Here is a 17,732-nt window from a genome sequence, read left to right as displayed (position 1 = left end):
AGTGTTGGGTAAGTACTGCGGTGTACGCGCCTAGCGTGCCACTGGAGGAAACGTGTGAATCACCCAGTGGAAAAGTTGGGCGTTACCCACGTACGTTTTGTCTCTGCTCCAAATGTCTTCTGGGGTTGATGGTTGGGGTATGAAGAGGGTTTTTGAGAGTACACCTGCATTGGAAGAAAGTCAAGTGTAGTTATAGGCAAAATGTGTTTTTTTTACCAGTATAGCTTGTTTTACTTGGACAGCTCAGAGGCATGGGTGAGGGGTGACTTTTAAAGTGCGTGCGCAAAGCACAGGTTTCATAGGAAGTGCTGTGTCTACAGTAGCAGCCGCTCTTTGGTAGCATGCTGTATTTGTGTAGGCAAAATACCTTACTGGATCAAAAAAGCACATGTTTTCATTGTGAAATAATTAGAAAATGTAAGCTATGAAAACCATAGTGGGGACTAAAGTATTTAGTTTATCTACAAGGTTAAAACAGATGAACTCAACCCCAAGAAGGGGTGTGCAATGCTGATTGTACCTACTGGGCAGATCTTGTCTCTATGTAAATTTTAAACTGTGATAGGTATTGCATATTTTGTCTTGTCTTTAAAACTACTGTCCCCCAACCAACCATTATTGGTGAAGACAAAGCAATAGTCATATGAGGCAATAGATAAGAGGAGCAGTACACTACCTGCATGTTGCTAACAGCTGAATCCATGCCAATTTATTCCTCCTCCAACTGGCTGTTTAAAAGGTAAAGTTTTATCTGAGGAGGCTTGCTTCCTGAAGGACTTGCTGAATCCTTGGATGGTGAAGCATAGTTTCTTGTCCCTTTTCTTTTGGTGTAGAAAGCAAAGAGTGTTCATTTAGCTCTCCCCCCTGCCCTAGACCTTCCCTCCGCCATTATGCACACCACAAGGACTTGATGGGCTGCAGTGCTGAGGGCTGTTGAGAGGCCTGGGTTTCCAGGGCAGTGGGTGTCTGTCACTGCTCAGCTGATTGATAGCAGGGTTTCACTTCTCAGTGGTATTATTTCTGTGTCTGTCCTATGTTTTGACATGCACCCAAATTGTGATGGATATGGATATTGACTTTAATTAGGTGGATTTTTACCAGTTTCTCTATAAATTTGGTCATAGGGAAAGGCAAGCAAGAAGATACTTTGTACAAATTGCTAGTCAACAGAGGTACAAGCAGTAGTTCTAGCAGTATAGCTGTGGTCAGGTTCCAAATATGCATGGACGCTTGCATATGCAAACAAAGCAAAGCCTAATTTGTGGAATAAAATATTTTATTGTTTTCAGAAACAGCAATAGCAACATGTTTTGAATGTTGTATCATTAAAAGCAACAACTGTGCTGTTTTATGATAAAAGGATTCTTTTCAAAATTTACATTTAGTTGGCCATTTGTTCATTGTATAAATGTAGTGCATGTATTGGGAAGAAAATTAAGATTTTCTTCTACCCTATAGAGCTACATACTATGCTCTCACCCCCTCTCCTTCCTGGCCTGCTGAGGAAGCTGCATCATATTGATCGTGATTCTCAAAGAGGTTAAGGTCCAACCTTTTAATTTCCAGTTTAATATAGCACTTGAACACACACATAAATTCTTTTGAAGCTGATCAGTTTTATATGCATATCTAACAGCCCGGCTGGATTTGGAAGGCGAACTGGATCCTTAACAGCATTTGTACATTCTTTCAGATTTAGCACTGAGCATGTAGGAGAGCAACTAGGAGCAGAATCTATATTCTGTATTCTACCATCTTCCAGCCAAAGAAATGAAAAACTGAATTTTGAAGTATAATTAGAAGCTTGAATACAGAGTGCAAATCAATATACCAAGGTTAACTTTTGAATGCTTAGTTTCTTCTTAGCTGTCCTGTGTCGTCTTTTAATGTGACTACTGCTCAGGTGTGGTTACCCTGACCTGGCTGACTCTTTGACAGAGATATGTGTACAAGTAAAATGATGTGAGGCTGCAGCTGTTCAGAAGAATTTTGCATGGTTCATACTTCTGGCCAACATATGGAAAAGCTTGTAAAGTTTAGATGATATTTTCAATAATCTGCTATGTTTCGTTCCTGGTGCTTCTGGTTAATGCGTGCGAATTAGAAACACATCCTATCTCTTCTTTTGTCAGATGTGCACCTATCCATTTTATGAAAACATTAGGGAAACTCCTCAACACCCCTTTTCTGTTCAATACACATTTAGAAGTGAATTCTTTTACTGAAGTTTTAAGGATATTTTGGAATCGGCATGCTGATTTTTTTTATTCCTGTTTTATGGTCTTGTCTTAGAGAAAGTTAAGGCAACTGTGGTAAAGACAAGGGAAGAAAAATAGTGAAGAAAGCTGAACGAGAAAAGTTGATATCTGTTTCATAACACTAACAAAAATAAAGCTACTGAAATGAAAAATAACTTTTCCTTTACTAAAGTAAAAACAATGAAAAGATTGATGGTGCTCCCCATGTGTGGGTGTGTACGTGTTTATGTAATGTGGGAAGAATTTTCTAACAAACTAAGAATAGTGGTTAAATGTTTTTCTTCTTGGTAGTATCCTAGTCATGATGCAATTCTCAGCAAAATGTACTATAATTATACAGAGAAATTGCTATTTCTATGGTGGAACACAATGTATTTTCCCTAGTTTCAAATAATTTTTAGAGCAGATTGTCAAAAGACAAAGGTTCATGGACTGTGTATTGGAGCACATTTGCTTGATGCATATAATGTACCTTCAAAGTGCAGAAGTAGCTCAAGATACAGGATGAATACATACTCTAGTGTTCGCTTTCACCTCCCCAGTAAGAAGCCTGGAAAAATGCAGAAATACTTCAGATTGTGTGTATCACTGAATTTAGATAAAATTTGATATATATTTATCTTGCTTTAGAGAGGGGCTCGGTTTCACTTGCGCCTCAGAGGAAGTAGTGGCAGAGTTGGACTTTTGAGAAGCCTGGAGTTGTCCTTCCCCTCTTCCTTTTCCACATAGTATTTCTCTCCTCTGGCACTCGCCTGCCTGCACATCCTCACAGTAACACTGCAACTTCAGGGCCTTTTCCGAGTCATGAAGCAGTTTCCATCAAGCATTTGAAAAAAATGTCTCTGCCATGTTCATGGTAGTGGTATTTCTCAGCAGCTAAGTAGGAATTATGATAGTACGACGTTATCACGCATTGATCCTAGTCTCAGTACATACGGATATGGACAAAGTCCTGAAAGCAAGTAGTTTAGGAAAAGCGTGCAAAACAAGGTGTGCAAAATGTAGGTAATTTATTTCTTTTTTTTTGGCTGTGGAATTGGGGTAGAGACTTATTTAGCATGTGCAGAGTAGTCTTGGTAGGCACAGTAGTGTCCTCTCCTCAGTTTCTGTCCAGTATCTTAAGTGCCACTTTTTTGTGCTTGAGAGCAGGCAAGGCTGATTTTCTTTTTGCATTACTAAATCATGACAAGTGTCAATCTTGTCTAACCAGAACGGCAAAGCTTGTCTGTCAGCTAGTGCTTTTCTTTGTTTCCTAGTAAATAAGGATCCATTCAAGAGTTGTAATGGACTATGGGGGGGGGGGGGGGGGGAAGGGGGGAGTATAAATCTAGCCATAGATACAAATTCTAGGCAAAATGGAGATTTTAAGCAAGACAGCATCAGAAAAGTCTTATATACAGCAGTGTTGCTTTACGACAGATGTGTGTTTAATGGTGTTATTTTTAAACCCATCTCTCTCTCCCCCCCCTCCCCCCCCCCCCCCCCCCCCCCCCCCCGGATTGGTTTAAACTCGGAGCTCTTCTGTTGTGCATTCTACCATTTCTTTTCTTTTTCCTTGATCAGATGAGATTTGGGTTCATAGAAGTTTATTTTATGGTGTTTCACTCAAGATGAAATCCATGATTGCCTCTTAACCAGGGTGTACAGCAGTGTAAGCGTGTCACAGTAATAAAAATACTTGTGTCCTGTAAAGTGATAATCTAGCTATAATTTGGAAGACAGTTCTGTTGTAAGTAGACCCCCTCATGACCTCTGTACGCTTCCAGGAGGGGCTTTTTAAAAAATTGCTTTCAGAGATTCTGAGCCTAAATAGGTAACTTCTGATGGTTTGATATAATTCAAGTAGTTGTGTTTTATATATTTTTTTTAATAGAGAAGTGATATTTTCCATAAATTTTACTCTTTTGGGTGTTCTTTGAGGTTTTTTTACTACTATTATGATTTCACTCAGTGGCTCGATTAACTTGCTTTTGAAGAAATATTATTTAGAAACGATGAATATGATACAAACCCAACAATCCTATGTATACAAGCTTTTTTAATCCACTAGTTCCTTATTCAACTAGACCAGTGTGCTTCCAGCATGTGTTAGTGCAGTGTCTGAAAAAAGTGTATGGTAGTCTTAACCTTTAATTGTATTGTTGTGCCACTTTTTGTCCAAATCTGTCCAGAATTTGGAGGAGAGGGTTGATCCCAAGATCATATGATCATGTTGGGTTTTGTAAGATGCTTGAAGTTTTATACCATCAAAGTGTGATATTGAAATCAAATGGGTAAGTGAATGCGCTTAAGCCATTTTCTTTGTCAGAAAAAATCAAAGCATGAAAACTGGCTGTATTTTTGTAACAAGTTTTAGGAAAATTACAAGCAGGTTATTTATGCTATGCAGTTCTGTGTGGCCATGCCTACTTAAGTGTATGTCCCATGTGCAGCAGAGGTCTCACACAGGCAAGACTGGCAAGCGCAGCAAAGACCCAAGACAGCGCTGCTGTGAGAATATTATGGGTTCTTGTGTGTAACATCTTGACTATAACCAAGTGTCAAGAATTGTCCTCTAAAATTTCAAGTTGTTTTTTTTCCCCAGTATATTTACAAATATCTCATTTAACATACGGAAAAATAACTGTTAATTTTTTCAAATGGCTCAAAATGCTTAATCAGTGGTATGTTAGGTTTGAGGATTCCTCAAAGGCAAGATCTTCATGCTTTTACTTCCATGACTGAAAGGCAGCCGTGTAACTTAAGCAGAGGTGAGTCCCTCCGACACACTCCTTATTAGTGTCTTTCTGTAGCCCTGTGTCCATCTCCAGTGTATGCCTTCACAAGCACCCTGACCAAACAGGTTTTACTTCAGAGCTGTGAAGTGGCCCCTCCCCTGAGCTGAGCTGCTGCATCACAAACAGTACTTGCACAGCTTTGCTACGCTGAACAACTGCTGGAAATTTTTTCATCTGCTTCATAAATTTGAACTATTTCAGGTTTTAAGTTAGGTACTTTATGGCACCGTTAACGTGGCAGAAGCTGTTACTGGCCTCCTGTCGCTCTGATCTGTGCTGGGTCTGCGAGGTATTAAGAAATCAAATTAGCTGGGATGCAGCATGTGTGTTTTGAGTTGTATGTGGAATGCAAATGTGCACTGGTCTGGGTGTGAACCAAGTTAATTTTGTGACTTCTGGATTTTGTGGTCCTGCTCTTTAGAAGTAGTAGGTAAGGAATTATTCTGTAAGTGCCAGGAATTACAATGAATAGTTTCCCCAGTTTAATCTTACATAATGTAAGCTGTGTGGGTTATATTTTGTAATGTACGCCTGGAGAAAAATCTCCTAGAATAAATTTCATGCTTATTTCATGAATTGTTTTTTCCCCTCATGCTGTCATCTAAACGTGACATTACCAGATGAAATCATTTGCTATACTGAAATGAAGCCATTCTTAGCACCAAAAAGGAGGGAAACTTGTATTTCCTTAGTGGGTCTCCATCTGTCTGGGAAAACTCTGCGAGATCACTCCCAGTGTCTCCCCTTTTTCCTTCTATGCCTTTCCCACCCAAGCATAGATAGTCCTGACCAATAACAGTGCTGACACAGATACCCTCCTTTCCTGTGCTGATTACACCTTTGACTCCTTAGTCTAGAGTTTCGTGCCAATTTGCAATTAGAGTTTTGTTTTCCATGTTATGTTTACCTAAGTCTGTGAGAACAGTAGTTGTGTTGTAGAACTTACAGGGAGAGTTCTGTATATATGTAGCAAGTAGCTCTGAATATGTTAAACAATCCCTGGGGAGAACTTCTTAGCCAAGTTTTAGAAGTTTTACCTCTATATGAAGCTTGAGGTCCAGCATATTTGGGGAAGGGAAGGAAAAGAACAGGAGTCTTTCATTTTAGCTTTTCTGTATCAAATGCATATTGCACTAATGCTTCCCTGGAGTGCAGCCTAGTTAAACTTCAAAATTAGGGCAAGAAAAAAAAAAGGCATGGTAAAATGTGAGATGAAATTCTCAATTGTGTTATCTCTAGGAAGGAACAGTGGCTGCAATGGTATAAATTAAGCATCTTAGTCCTTACAGTATGCTGTGAGTACCCCATGCAGCCTATCAGCAGGTACTCTGCTTAGTAAGGCTTCTTCCTCTGACTTAATCTGAGGGGCATGTGTTGAAAGACATCCTTTTGGGTGCTCAGAATGATAAATGCATTAGCTTCACTGGCACATCTTTACTTGGTTGTGTTTTATTCTCTCCTCCTCCCCCGCTGTAAGAAAATAAAAGGGATTTAATCCTCTCTGAGATAGATGTTCTCTGTCACCTGGAGCTGTTGCTAGGCTTTTGCCCAGCAAACTTTGTCTATATGGAAGACAGTTTTATGAGGGTGATAGATTGGAGCTGTTTATTTGCAAATATTTTCCAGTTTATTGTTCCTTTATATAGTAGTGCCAAGCATATTGTTTTGCAAACTAGAAAGAGGAAAACTCTCGGCCTCCTGAGGCTGTGTCACTGTGATGTTTTATTATTCTGGAATGAACTGTGTAAGAAAGGTACCATATAGGGACTGCTTCATCCATCACTGAAATAGGGTGCTGTATAATGGTATACAACACTGTAGTACAGAAAGCAAAGAACCTTTTCAGTTGAAAGCAGGGGAAACTTTAAGCAGAATGCAGTAATCTTGGAACTTGCCTAAGATTCAGAATAATAACTTTTAAAAACAGAAATTATTTTTGTAACAATAGTAAGTTTTCAGGGGTACTACAAACTAAGGTCTGAATCTGACGTTTCTAACTCCACGGCAATTCATTGACTGAGAATCTACTTGCACAAACTCGCCTGGAACAGATGCTCAGGAAACAAGTGCTCTGCCAGCGTGTGTTTTGCAGAGGACTTCTGTCACTTGAGGTGGGCTGACTCAGGAGGACTGATTGAAATGCAGGTGATAAAAATCAACTCCCTCCTCTATTTCACATCACTTCTCCATGTAGAGTGGTCTCCATGAGTGTGACTGTCCCTTCCTTTCTTAATAGTTCTCAGGTACTTGCTCAATGCTGGTAGAGTTGAATATCTCCTGCTGAGCTGCTGCTATTGCTGCTTCCTTCAACACCTACATTTTCTTCAGCTCTCATCCGTACATGCTTCTTGATGAACCTGGCTTAACTTGACATTTCACGGGATTTCAGAACAATAGGTATGCCTACACACATGCCAGAAACACAGTGCCTTTGAGATCATGATTTCTGTGTTTGGTACATAAAGTAGCATTCACTTTCCTTTTTCTTTTTTCTTTATTTTTTTAAGTGATACTTGATGAACCCTTGGTTCTTTTGATTTTGTGCATCCTTTCCAAAATGCCATAATATAAATTCTTTGCAGTTCCTGGTGGAGCTTTACTAATATTTTGAGGTATTTTGCTGTTCTTGCTGCAGTTGATTGTTTGTTTCTCATGTTATGCATTAGGTGAGAATGTTATGTACCATTTTTTCTCTCTGCCTATTGCAGAACCCACCTCCCCCCTGCCCCAGCACTGATGAAGCTAAAGGTGGTGGTTGCAGGATAGACACTGACTTATTGCTGCTACCAGAGCTTTCAATAAAGCAGCAAACATAGGCACCTTGTCACTTACAAATGTGCTGCTTTTAAGCTCAGTCTTATGCACAAACTTTCTGCCATGTGTGTGGCCACTGTTGATAAGGCTTCTATCACAACACTCTGTGTGGTGAGGAAGACTGATTTCTCCTGCTGTTATCTCAAGAGTGGAGCTGAAAGTATACCCTTGAAATCTTTTATTTCCCCCTTCACTATGATCACCTCCAAAACCTGCTTTTTGAGACAGAGATAACTTTGACTTCAGGCTGTCTTCTGTCAAAAATCCACACCTTTACTGTCTATACGGAGCAGAGCTGCTCCTGCCATCTTTGCTGCTGTATGAGGATGACAAAATGGAGAGCAGATGTAATCTCAGTAAAAATACCACTTAGAAGCAAGCTAGAAGATAAAATGTTTTCATTGTTGATTTTGAGTGGTTCCAGAGACCTGAGGATGCACTGGAGGTAACTGGAAAGGGTACTTGGCTAGGTGCTAGCAGGGCACGCTAAAGTCAAACAAAAGGGCTAATTAGCTAGCAAAATTGAAACATCGTATGTCAGTGAGGGACACACAATAAACTTCAGTTTAATTTAAAACAGAACTTTACAAGTCTGATGTTACAAGGCCTCATTTCTATACATACAAATGCTTAATTGTACCTTAATCAAAATAATGGTTATGATCACACACACACACACACACACACAGACATTGTTTGCTTGTATGGGTTGATACGACTTGCTTTGCCAAACCTCTGGGTACTAGTATACATCCCTGTGGTGGCCGCTTGACACTTAATTTTTATGGAACCGTAAAAGGGAAAAATAAATATGTAATTGTTAACTGCTGCTTATAACGTCATCATAAACACAAAGCATTATTCATAAAATTTATAAATACCATTCCTTGGCTTGGTAGTTGGGATCAATGTAGAAAACTTTCCGTCAGTGTACTATAAGCATATATAGTCATGTGCAAGTGGTGGGAAATGGGGCTCCCCTCTTCCTAGTATACCATTTTGTGCCCTTCCCTACCAGCAGTGATGTTACTGTCTTGCTGATGTACAAGTCATAAAGCTGTTGGTAGGTCCGTTCACAGATATTTCTGTTAATGTTTTAGTATTTATTTCAATACTCAACTCTGTGATCTTTCAAGCCTGGCTGGTGGGTAAGGTATATGCTAGAAGCAGTTTGCTGCTGCTGAAGCACACTTGTGCTAAGGCTGGATCCAACAGTTGTTTCATGCAGAGGATGTTGAGGAAGCAGGTGAAAAAGAAGCTGCCTATGGATCTAAATAGGCAGCATATCGGATGGCTGTAAGACACGCTCTTGAGGAAGTGCAGATATGCATCCTTCAGAATATGCATACGTAGAGATCAGACCAGTAGCTGTATTCAAATAAATAAATTGCTTTTAGATTGAGTACTGATCTTTCTGGATGCAGCAGCTTTCACGTAAACCCATTTGTGTCTGCACATGTGCCCTAAATCTTGTTGAAGTGCGAGAATCCATGCTGCACATGTGTTTTAAATTACTTATGTTGATGCCATATAAATAAAGTGTGTGTTTTGGTTTTATTATTTTGGAGCATTTAAAATTGACCGTAGCATGGTAAACTGTAGCATGCAGTAGATCCAAAAAGGGGCTACTGCTTGAATGGAGGAAAACTGATAGGTAGAGGAAAGGGTGCTGTGGACAGGTATGGTTGAGGAAAGGGAAAGCACCGGTTTGATGCAGAAGCTAACAGAATAGAGAAGTGGGTCATTCATCTGGGTTAAAATAAAAAGATATCAGGTTTAAAAATTTTATTTCTGTTATCTATCAGTTTTAATAGCAGAGCATCGGTTCCTAACCTGTGTGATACCACTGAAGCTCCATCTCTGAAGAGCAATGATTAGCTGTCAGAGTCACGGAGAGGCCAGCTTTCCAAATACAACTGTAACACCACAGAGCTGTATTTATTTTGGTTTGACCCCTGGATTTTTCTTTAATTTACTTTGGATAGACAGACTTTTAATAAAACTTAAGCTGCTTTATATCACAGGCTAGTTGTTTTTAGGGTGGTTTTTTAAACAAAATTCTCTCTGTGCAGATTTCACTGGTGAACGAAGCATGGGCAACTGCCCTCTTGGCAGGTGTCCTTCCTCCATTTGCCAGGACTGTTGCTTTTTAATGTTACTGTGACAAGTCGCTGTTACTTGGGGAAAAGATTGGGCAAGCATCAGGTTTTTCAAGGGTTGGATAATCTTCTGTATGAAGCGCTGGGCCGCAGAGTGGAAAGCTGAGCTGTGTTCAGCTGCAGGCTTCCTGTGTGCTATCAGTGAAGTCATTAAAACTCCATCTTAAGTGGATTGCTTGGAGAGTGGGAATAAAAATACCTCCTGCTTCACAAGGGCGTAGAGGCCTAACTTGGACGTGCGACTAAAAGACAGCGTGTGACTGACAAACACTGCTGCCTGGGTAGGTGCTTTGGGAATGAGTAGCAGCACGTGATTCCTCCAAGTTGCATCACGTGGCTGCAGTTTCTTGGGTTTATGCAAACAGCAGCCACATTCCCACCTGCTTTTACCGAGTGATGTCAGGTTGGTGACAGCAGCAATGGCATGATTTGTGCTAGGTTTAATTCAACAAGTCTGTTGGCCTTCTGTTTACAGAGGGAGATGCCTGTTTAGTAAACGAACTGGAGTGCTTGGCTATACCTGTCTGGGGAGCTGCCCCTTCCGACTGCAGCTGGTGTATGTAAAATGGCAAAACCACCGTTTTCTCCGAGATGTCACGGATCGGGTTTTAGTGTGCCAGAATAAGTGATGTCCTCAGGGCTTTGTGTTCTAGGTCACACCACACCCATCACATTTTTTGTTATGATTTGGCACTAAATGCTACATCAGCAAGCCGTGGCCACAGCTGCCTGTCCAAAAGGTGTGTGCGGAGTGGTGGTTATGTGGTGGGGCTGAGGAGCTGGACGTACGGTGCCTTTCTAAGGTCTGTTAGGAAAACTCACTGCAAAGCAGTTTCCCTATGTAAAACTGCTGGTGTGTTACAACGGACCTTATGTTTGGGGATGCTGCTTAATCACTCGTCCTCTGAGGACCATTGCCCAAGCGCCTGCTCTTAACTCTGGTCGTAATGGCAAGGTGGTTCTTGCTGTTTGTGGTTTTACTGTTCACCCTTCCTCTGTTTAAACCCCTCTGATAAAGGTCTTGATGTCAGTGCTGGGCTGACATTCACTGTGTGAAACTGTGTTTCTGGCAGAACGTATCTAGCTCTGCTCTTGGGCTAGCCCGTGCCCCTGTTTGTCACCGAGTCCTGAGGGAGCAATGCAAAGCCTTGCTCACGAAAGGCGTCATTATTCCCATTCTCACCGGGAGCCCAGCGTGGCCCCATTACGGATGGGGCCTGTAGAACTGTGTGTCGCGCGGCATCGCCGTCCTACGGCAACTCCTTTGTCCTCCTTACTTTTTGGCTGCCAAAAGAAGCGGCAGGGGATTTTATTATTGATGGTGGTGCTTTGTTGGACAGTGCTGCTTTGGTGGACCCTCTGGGGCCGGGGCCGGGCTGCTTCCTCCCTCCTGCCCACTGCTCGCAGACCCGCCACGGCCCCCCGGCTCCTTGCAGCGTTTTCCCGAAAGGTACCGCAAAGCCCTGCCCGGCGCCGGGGCCCGAGGGAGGAGAGGGTTGTGTGACCGGGCCGCGGCCTTCTCCGGCCTGAACGGGCCAGCGCCGGGCCGGGCCGGGCGGAGGAGCCGCGGCTGCCGCCCGCCCCCAGCGCCGCTGCCCATTGGCGGCGCCGGGCGGGGCGGGGCCGGGCCGGGGCGCTCGGCGGGGCGGGCGGCTGCTGGCCGGGGAGAGGGGCGGAGAGCCCGGGCCGGGCCGTGCCGTGCCGTGCCCACCGGCGCCACGGCGTTTCCCCCCCTCGGCTCGGCTCGGCTGCGCCGCGCTCCTCCCGCCGTACCATGGTTGGGGATCACTGCAGCCTCCCCGGTGAACGGCCCGTCCTCGCCCAGAGTCCCAAACCCGGATTAAGCTGCAAAATGGTCCTGCAGGCGGTGGGCAAAGTGCTGCGGTAAGGACGGGTCCGGCGGCGGGCAGGCAGGGCGGCTGCCCCGCGGGGCTCCCGTGGGCGGGTGGGTGTGCGTGAACGGGGGGTTTACCCCCCAGGAACGAGTGTGTGTACGGCCCTGAGAGAGAAGGGAGCTGGAGCCGGAGTTAAAAATCTGGCCCGGGTGCCTTGTTCTGCTCAGCCCCTCTCGCGTCTGGAGGAGGGAGGCTGCCTTTGGCTCCCTCTGGGTCTTGTGTGGCAATCTGGGAGGGTGGAAGTTGGAACCGCAGTAGCTGCTTGGAGAGAAACATTTGTCCACCCATAATACTGCAGTCAAGTTCTGTTTGCGCTCCCCGAGAACTACATTTCCAGGACGTAAGCAGACAGTCAAGGTCCTGGCTTTCCTGAATAAGGAGTCTGACTGAGACGCTACATATGCTTTGGCATGTTTTCTACAGAAATGTTGTAAGATGAGGGGAAAAAATTGCTCATGTAGCTCAGAAGGACTTGTGTGAACATCGGGATGTGTATGACTAGTGAGACCAAAACCAGACTCTTTGGCAAAGGATGTGCAGTAATTTGATTCGGAGGAGTTCTGATCCGTTGTGGTTTGCAGGGAAAAACGTCACCGCAAGTATTAGGATTAGCAGCCTTGCTCTTCAACAACTGCAGCTTTTTATTTTGGTTAAGTGTGTTCAGATATTTTTCTGGGATCTGTGAAGAATGCAGTGCTGCTCTAAAAAGGAGCCTTGTTCCTCCAGCATAACTTTATTTGGCAAGCTTTCGTTTGTCCCTGTTTCCTACTATCTGTTGCCAATTGTTAAATGTTTGTCAACAGAAACATTATCCCTCTCTTCCTCTGTTGACTCATGTCTCTTCTCTCCCTGAGTGAATTTAGGGGAGCCATTTATTACAGCAGAGCGTTCTGATCACAAAGCGGCTGAGCTCTGGCTGCAACTTAAACTTAGAGAAGTTCACTGGGCTTACAGTAAGCTTGGTGAGAACTGCTTAGAGTTGTTCTTAAGGAAGTGCTGTATTGCAGTACCTTTTTTTTTTTCCCCCCTGTTAAAAATTACTTTCCTGTAGAAAACATTAGTTTAAGGAATTCAGGTTTCTTTTTCAGCTTTTTAACAAGTTTAACATCCCTTCTTTGCATTTTTTGGGGGTGGTGTGTCTATAATTCAATGTGGTGTTACACAGCTGGTCATATCATAAAATCCTTTGGCCAGTGGCTTGCTATTCATGCTGTGAACCTTTTGAAGTTTTTGGTAGCTGTTCTGTTGGCAGCACTCCCAGATGTAAATAGATGGGTGCCTCTGTAGGGAAGAATTGCCAGACCTTTTGTCCAGCAACTATGGCAGTTTATTTTAAAGTATAGGTAACTTCATGTGACTTAGCAGTGAAACATATATTTTTATGATTTGTTCAGTGCACGCTTTTGAAAAAGTATAACAAACCTTGTCCTTTCTCCTCCAACTGGAGTATGTGCAGGAATTGCACATAATTTTACTTGCCTTTTTTCCCTGAGGTTTATTTTCTACATATACTATAAAACTGTTGTGAAAGCAGGGAAAAGTTGTTGTCATACATAAAATATTTCGGGCTCGGGAATTAATAGTGTAACTTTATTTTGCTAAGCTGTTACTAGATGGGAGTAATTACTGTTTCGTAGTAGAGGGTTTTTTAAATGTGTCTTTTCATTCTGGGTTATCTCCTTTTGTACCCAGTTCGAGAGAAATACCAAGTCACAAAAACTTTCTTTAGATACCAGACTGGTTCTCTTACTTCTCTTCTTGAATATACTTCAGGCCTTATCTGACCTTATGTGTGTTGCTTCATCTTGCTTTTCTTCGGTTTTTGTTCTGTAAAACATAAATTCATCCTTTTCTGCAAATAGTTCAGATAGCATAAGAGCACAGTCACTAGCTAGAAGCCTTGGTTAAATAAGTCCAATCAAAGTTCCATTTTTGCAGAAATTGGGTATTAGTGCTTAAGAAAGTGTGAGCCCAGTGATGGTGAAAGGAGCTGCCACATGGGACCTCGTTTAGGCCAAAAATGGTGGCTTGTTGGTGACAGCTGCGGTGGGATTTCTTTGAGCGTAGGCATCCACAGCTGAGCTTTGTCCACTTTATTGTTGGTAGAGAAGAACAGGGAGCTTTTCAGTGCAGAGGTGCAGTGCCAGCCCAATACAGAGCGACTAGCTCACTCGCTAGCATCTCTGTTTTAGTCATAGGAAGTTAAATGAGATGAATCCCACATTACTGTAATGGTTTACCATCTATTTCAGAGTAACTGTAGGCCAAAGGGTATCAAACATGACTTTTAAGCCTGGCCACCCGAAACACTGCTGATTGAGTTTTCTGTAGCCTATACAGGAGATGAATCAATACTAAACTGTGGATGAAGTAATTTTTCTTCTGTTGCTCAGGCCTACAAATGGCTTGGTGATGAGTTCAAAGGATATCTTGCTTGTGTGTAGCCCGGAGTTATGAACAGCCTACTGCATTTTAGGGTTTTTTCTCAAGCGTAACCGGGAGCCATCACCATTCCCTCCCAGCCCTCCACAGGCTGCCAAGGACTTGCAGAAATTCACGATGGACAAGGGCTAGAGTGCTCGTCTTCTCTCTAAATTGTCCTCCATTTCTGTCTCTCTCCTGGTTGTGAATTATAAAGCTCAGTTGTTCCAGTATGATACTTAGTCAGTATGATTTTCCTCCACAGCAAATTTGTTGTATATTATTTACATGAGTTGTATGTACTTACAACTAACTCACTCTCTTGAAGCTTTTAACATGCAAGTTGTTTTCATTAGTTAGTAGGTCCAAGTCCTCCTAGCTGCTGGGTGCCAAATAGTGTCTGTGTCACGCACTAGTAGTAACAGCTGCCAAAGGAAAAATCAGTACGGGGAGGAAAGAACGAGGGAAGTGTGAGGAAGCAAAAAGGCTTCATGAGAAGAAGCAGCATCCCTGAGAACCTGAAAAGAGTTTAAAAGAGCATGGGGAAAGACAACTGAACCAGAAAGGGGGGGGGAAATGTAACAAAAGCAACAGATGTGCTCTCAGCCTTTCTAATTAATTTTTTATGAAAGCTACTTTTAGGTTTATTACTCCTTTAACTTATTAGTGATTCAGCTATGAAGAACTCTGGAGATGCTTGTATCTTTCATCATGTGGGTTAGTAAACTGTGTTTAACACTTCAGGGATGGGACCAAGACTACTTGTAATGATTTAAAAAAATTAAACTACCATTAGAAAAGTGTCATCTCCCCTTTAAATTAATCATAGCATAGCTGAGATGAAGTTATGTGTATTCCTTAGCACAGAGTTTAATTAGGACTTTCGTTTCACTTCAGATGTATCTTTGAAATATGTTAATCTCGTTTTTCTCCTCTCCTGTAATGAATTGTGTAATTATTTAGCCCATAGTTGGGGGGGGGGGGGGGAAGGATGCAGTTTTTCTGTTTTTTTGTTGTTGTTTTGTTTTCTACAAGTTGGTGGTTCTAGAGAGAGGTAGCAGGGGAAAGGGAAAAAAGTACAATTAAAAACTTGGAATATTATTCTACTTTTTAACATTATTTAATTAATTGTTCAAGTTTTTTGTGAAGCAGCTGATGACTGTTAGCTTCCTTGCAGAGGTGTGCTTTTTACTGGCCTCAAGCAGCACAAGTGGAAGGAAGACTCGGGTACAGGAGAGATCTCCCCTCTTTGGTCCCAGCAGATAACTGATCTGGCCATAAGCATTCTTCAGAGCCGCTTGCTGATGACTTCAGGACACTGTGTTCACTGCCTGTGCCAGTGCTTGAATTCTGATTCAGATGCTCGAATGTGGCTCAGAACTGTAGCATGTTTGCTGTGCCCTGGCACTTTGGGTCCTGTGCAGGCGATTTTCAGAGACTAGTCCTCATGCAGCTTCCTAGTCAGTGTGTTTCCTTTTAAGTCTCCAGTGAAACCGAGTCCCTCTGGGATAGTTGACTAATAATTGGTGATATGGTGTCAGGAAAGAGGAATGATGTCAGAGACATCACAGAGTTGTGATGTCATTGTGTAATGACTTCTGATAAAGTACAGTCTGATTTATAGGTACACATAGTCCAGGATGAGTGTGGGAATAGATAACTTAAAACTCCACTTTCTCATAGGAGCCTCCCTTTTTACAGCAATGTGCAGGGATTGATTTGGATACCAACCAAAAAGTAAAACAACCAACCCCACTCTTTTTGAGTAAGTGTGCCATTGGCATCACTAACAAAGTGGAATTTTTACAGGTGCTTTTCGAGAGCGTACTAATTTGTCTTCAGTGATAGTGTGCTAATGATGGCTTCAGTCAGATAAATTAGCAAGTTTGTGTTGGCATCATGGATAGTGCTATATATCTTTACATCCAGCACTTAGAAATTTTTGAAAAATGAAATCCTATATCTATTCCTCAATTCATAGCAAGATCAGAAAGAAAACAGGTTAATTTTGACGCTGGATTCTGTTTTTTAAGTGATCATGCAAAGTAGTCTTGAACATGTTCATGAAAGGGGACATAGGTGGGTGTGTTTGTGGCTGCCTCCACTGCCTTGACTCTCATTGCTGAAGATAGCTGTTGTCTGTGATGCTCGTGTGTATCAACAGGACTAAAGCAAGTATTTAAAAAAATCAGTCTTGTTTTATCCTAATTTAGGTAGAAACATTTTTCAATACCTTAGTCCAGTCTACAGTATTAGAAAGTAATTAGAAAGAGCCTTGTTTAACATTAGCTAATCTGATTAATGCAAAAGTCTGGGGACAGGCAGAAGAGAAGGGAGGGAGGGCAGTGTGCAGGGAAGGGACTTATAGGCAAAATGCTCTTCAGAACCATGTCAGCTATTTCTGTCCTGTTCTTTTTCTTTCTCCCTCCCACAACTTTCCATTGTACCAAAATAGTTCAAAATGTTTATGGTTCAGGGCAACTGACATCATTAATTGTCGTGCTGTGTCTTGCTGAATATTTCTGTAACAGGAGCTGATTTCTTGTTCAATGACAGCCTTTCAGGACTCTCACCCAGGTGCTCGGAAAGGACCAAGGACACTATGGGGCAGTAACATCTTGTGCTTTGGCAAGGTGTGACCGGCTAGGAGGGGCTTTGTCGTAGCTCTTCTGTGCTTATGAAAGCAGAGATGTGCTTGTGGAGACTGTTCTTTGACACGGGCGTTCTGTCCGTGGGACAGGGCAGGTTGCAGTGGAGGTAGGCCTGAGTGGCATTGCCAGGCTGGTGGACTCATGCGGCTGGGACCTGCCTTCCAGAGGGGCGACTCTCCTTGCTTGTGCAGGCGGGTGTTCCCAGCATACGCAGGTAGCAAAGTCTCTTCTGGTTGTGGCTGCAAAGCTTGTAGTGCTCTGCTTGTTGTTCAGCCCCACTGTGAGCTGTGGGATACTTCTGACAAAGCCATGCAACAACCTGGTCTCCTTCTGGAGCTCAGGACTTGAAGCTGTGCTCTGGAAAGATGTCCCTCACTAGCGGTCCAGTGAGCCATGCACTCCTCTGTTTCTTTAGTATAGTCGTCTGTCTGTCTGTTCACGTGCATTCACTGCAGGAGTGTCGTGACGCTGGTGCGTTTATGAAAATTGGTGAACCATACACAATTTACTAACTTAATGAAGAAGTCAGTGTCTTTCTTCAGAGGTATTTACAACATTGAGCTGTATTTTGGTTACGTGTTCTACATCCTGTGAAGCAATAGCCAGAGGGAGAGGACTGCTAAAATTCTTCTGTGTGTTGAAATAACCTTGTAAGGTGTCTCCAGAGCTAGTATAGGAAGGGCACCTGCCTGAGGTTTAACAGCATTTCGCTCTGTTTTGCAGGCAAAAGTAAGCTTCTTTTTTCTGAAGATCCCTC

General features: G+C 42.6%; 1 protein-coding gene across 7 annotated transcripts in view; it reads left to right on the top strand.

Moving 5' to 3' along the window:
* The window catches only part of MOB2 (MOB kinase activator 2), a 120,190-nt gene that overhangs the window by 72,246 nt on the left and 30,212 nt on the right, over positions 1-17,732 (top strand). The window contains exon 1 of one of the 7 annotated variants that reach the window (XM_030039937.2): positions 11,684-11,892. The exons of the other annotated variants lie outside the window; for them this stretch is intronic. Coding sequence (XP_029895797.1) covers positions 11,783-11,892 — 110 coding nt within the window. The 5' untranslated portion in view covers positions 11,684-11,782. Of the gene's footprint in view, positions 1-11,683; positions 11,893-17,732 lie in introns of those variants that run through there. 7 annotated transcript variants of the gene reach the window in all.

This window comes from Aquila chrysaetos, chromosome 16, assembly GCF_900496995.4.
Source record: "Aquila chrysaetos chrysaetos chromosome 16, bAquChr1.4, whole genome shotgun sequence".
Taxonomy (NCBI): domain Eukaryota; kingdom Metazoa; phylum Chordata; class Aves; order Accipitriformes; family Accipitridae; genus Aquila; species Aquila chrysaetos.
The sequence above is the reverse complement of the archived record's forward strand: the minus strand, read 5'-3'. Positions and strand labels throughout refer to the sequence as shown.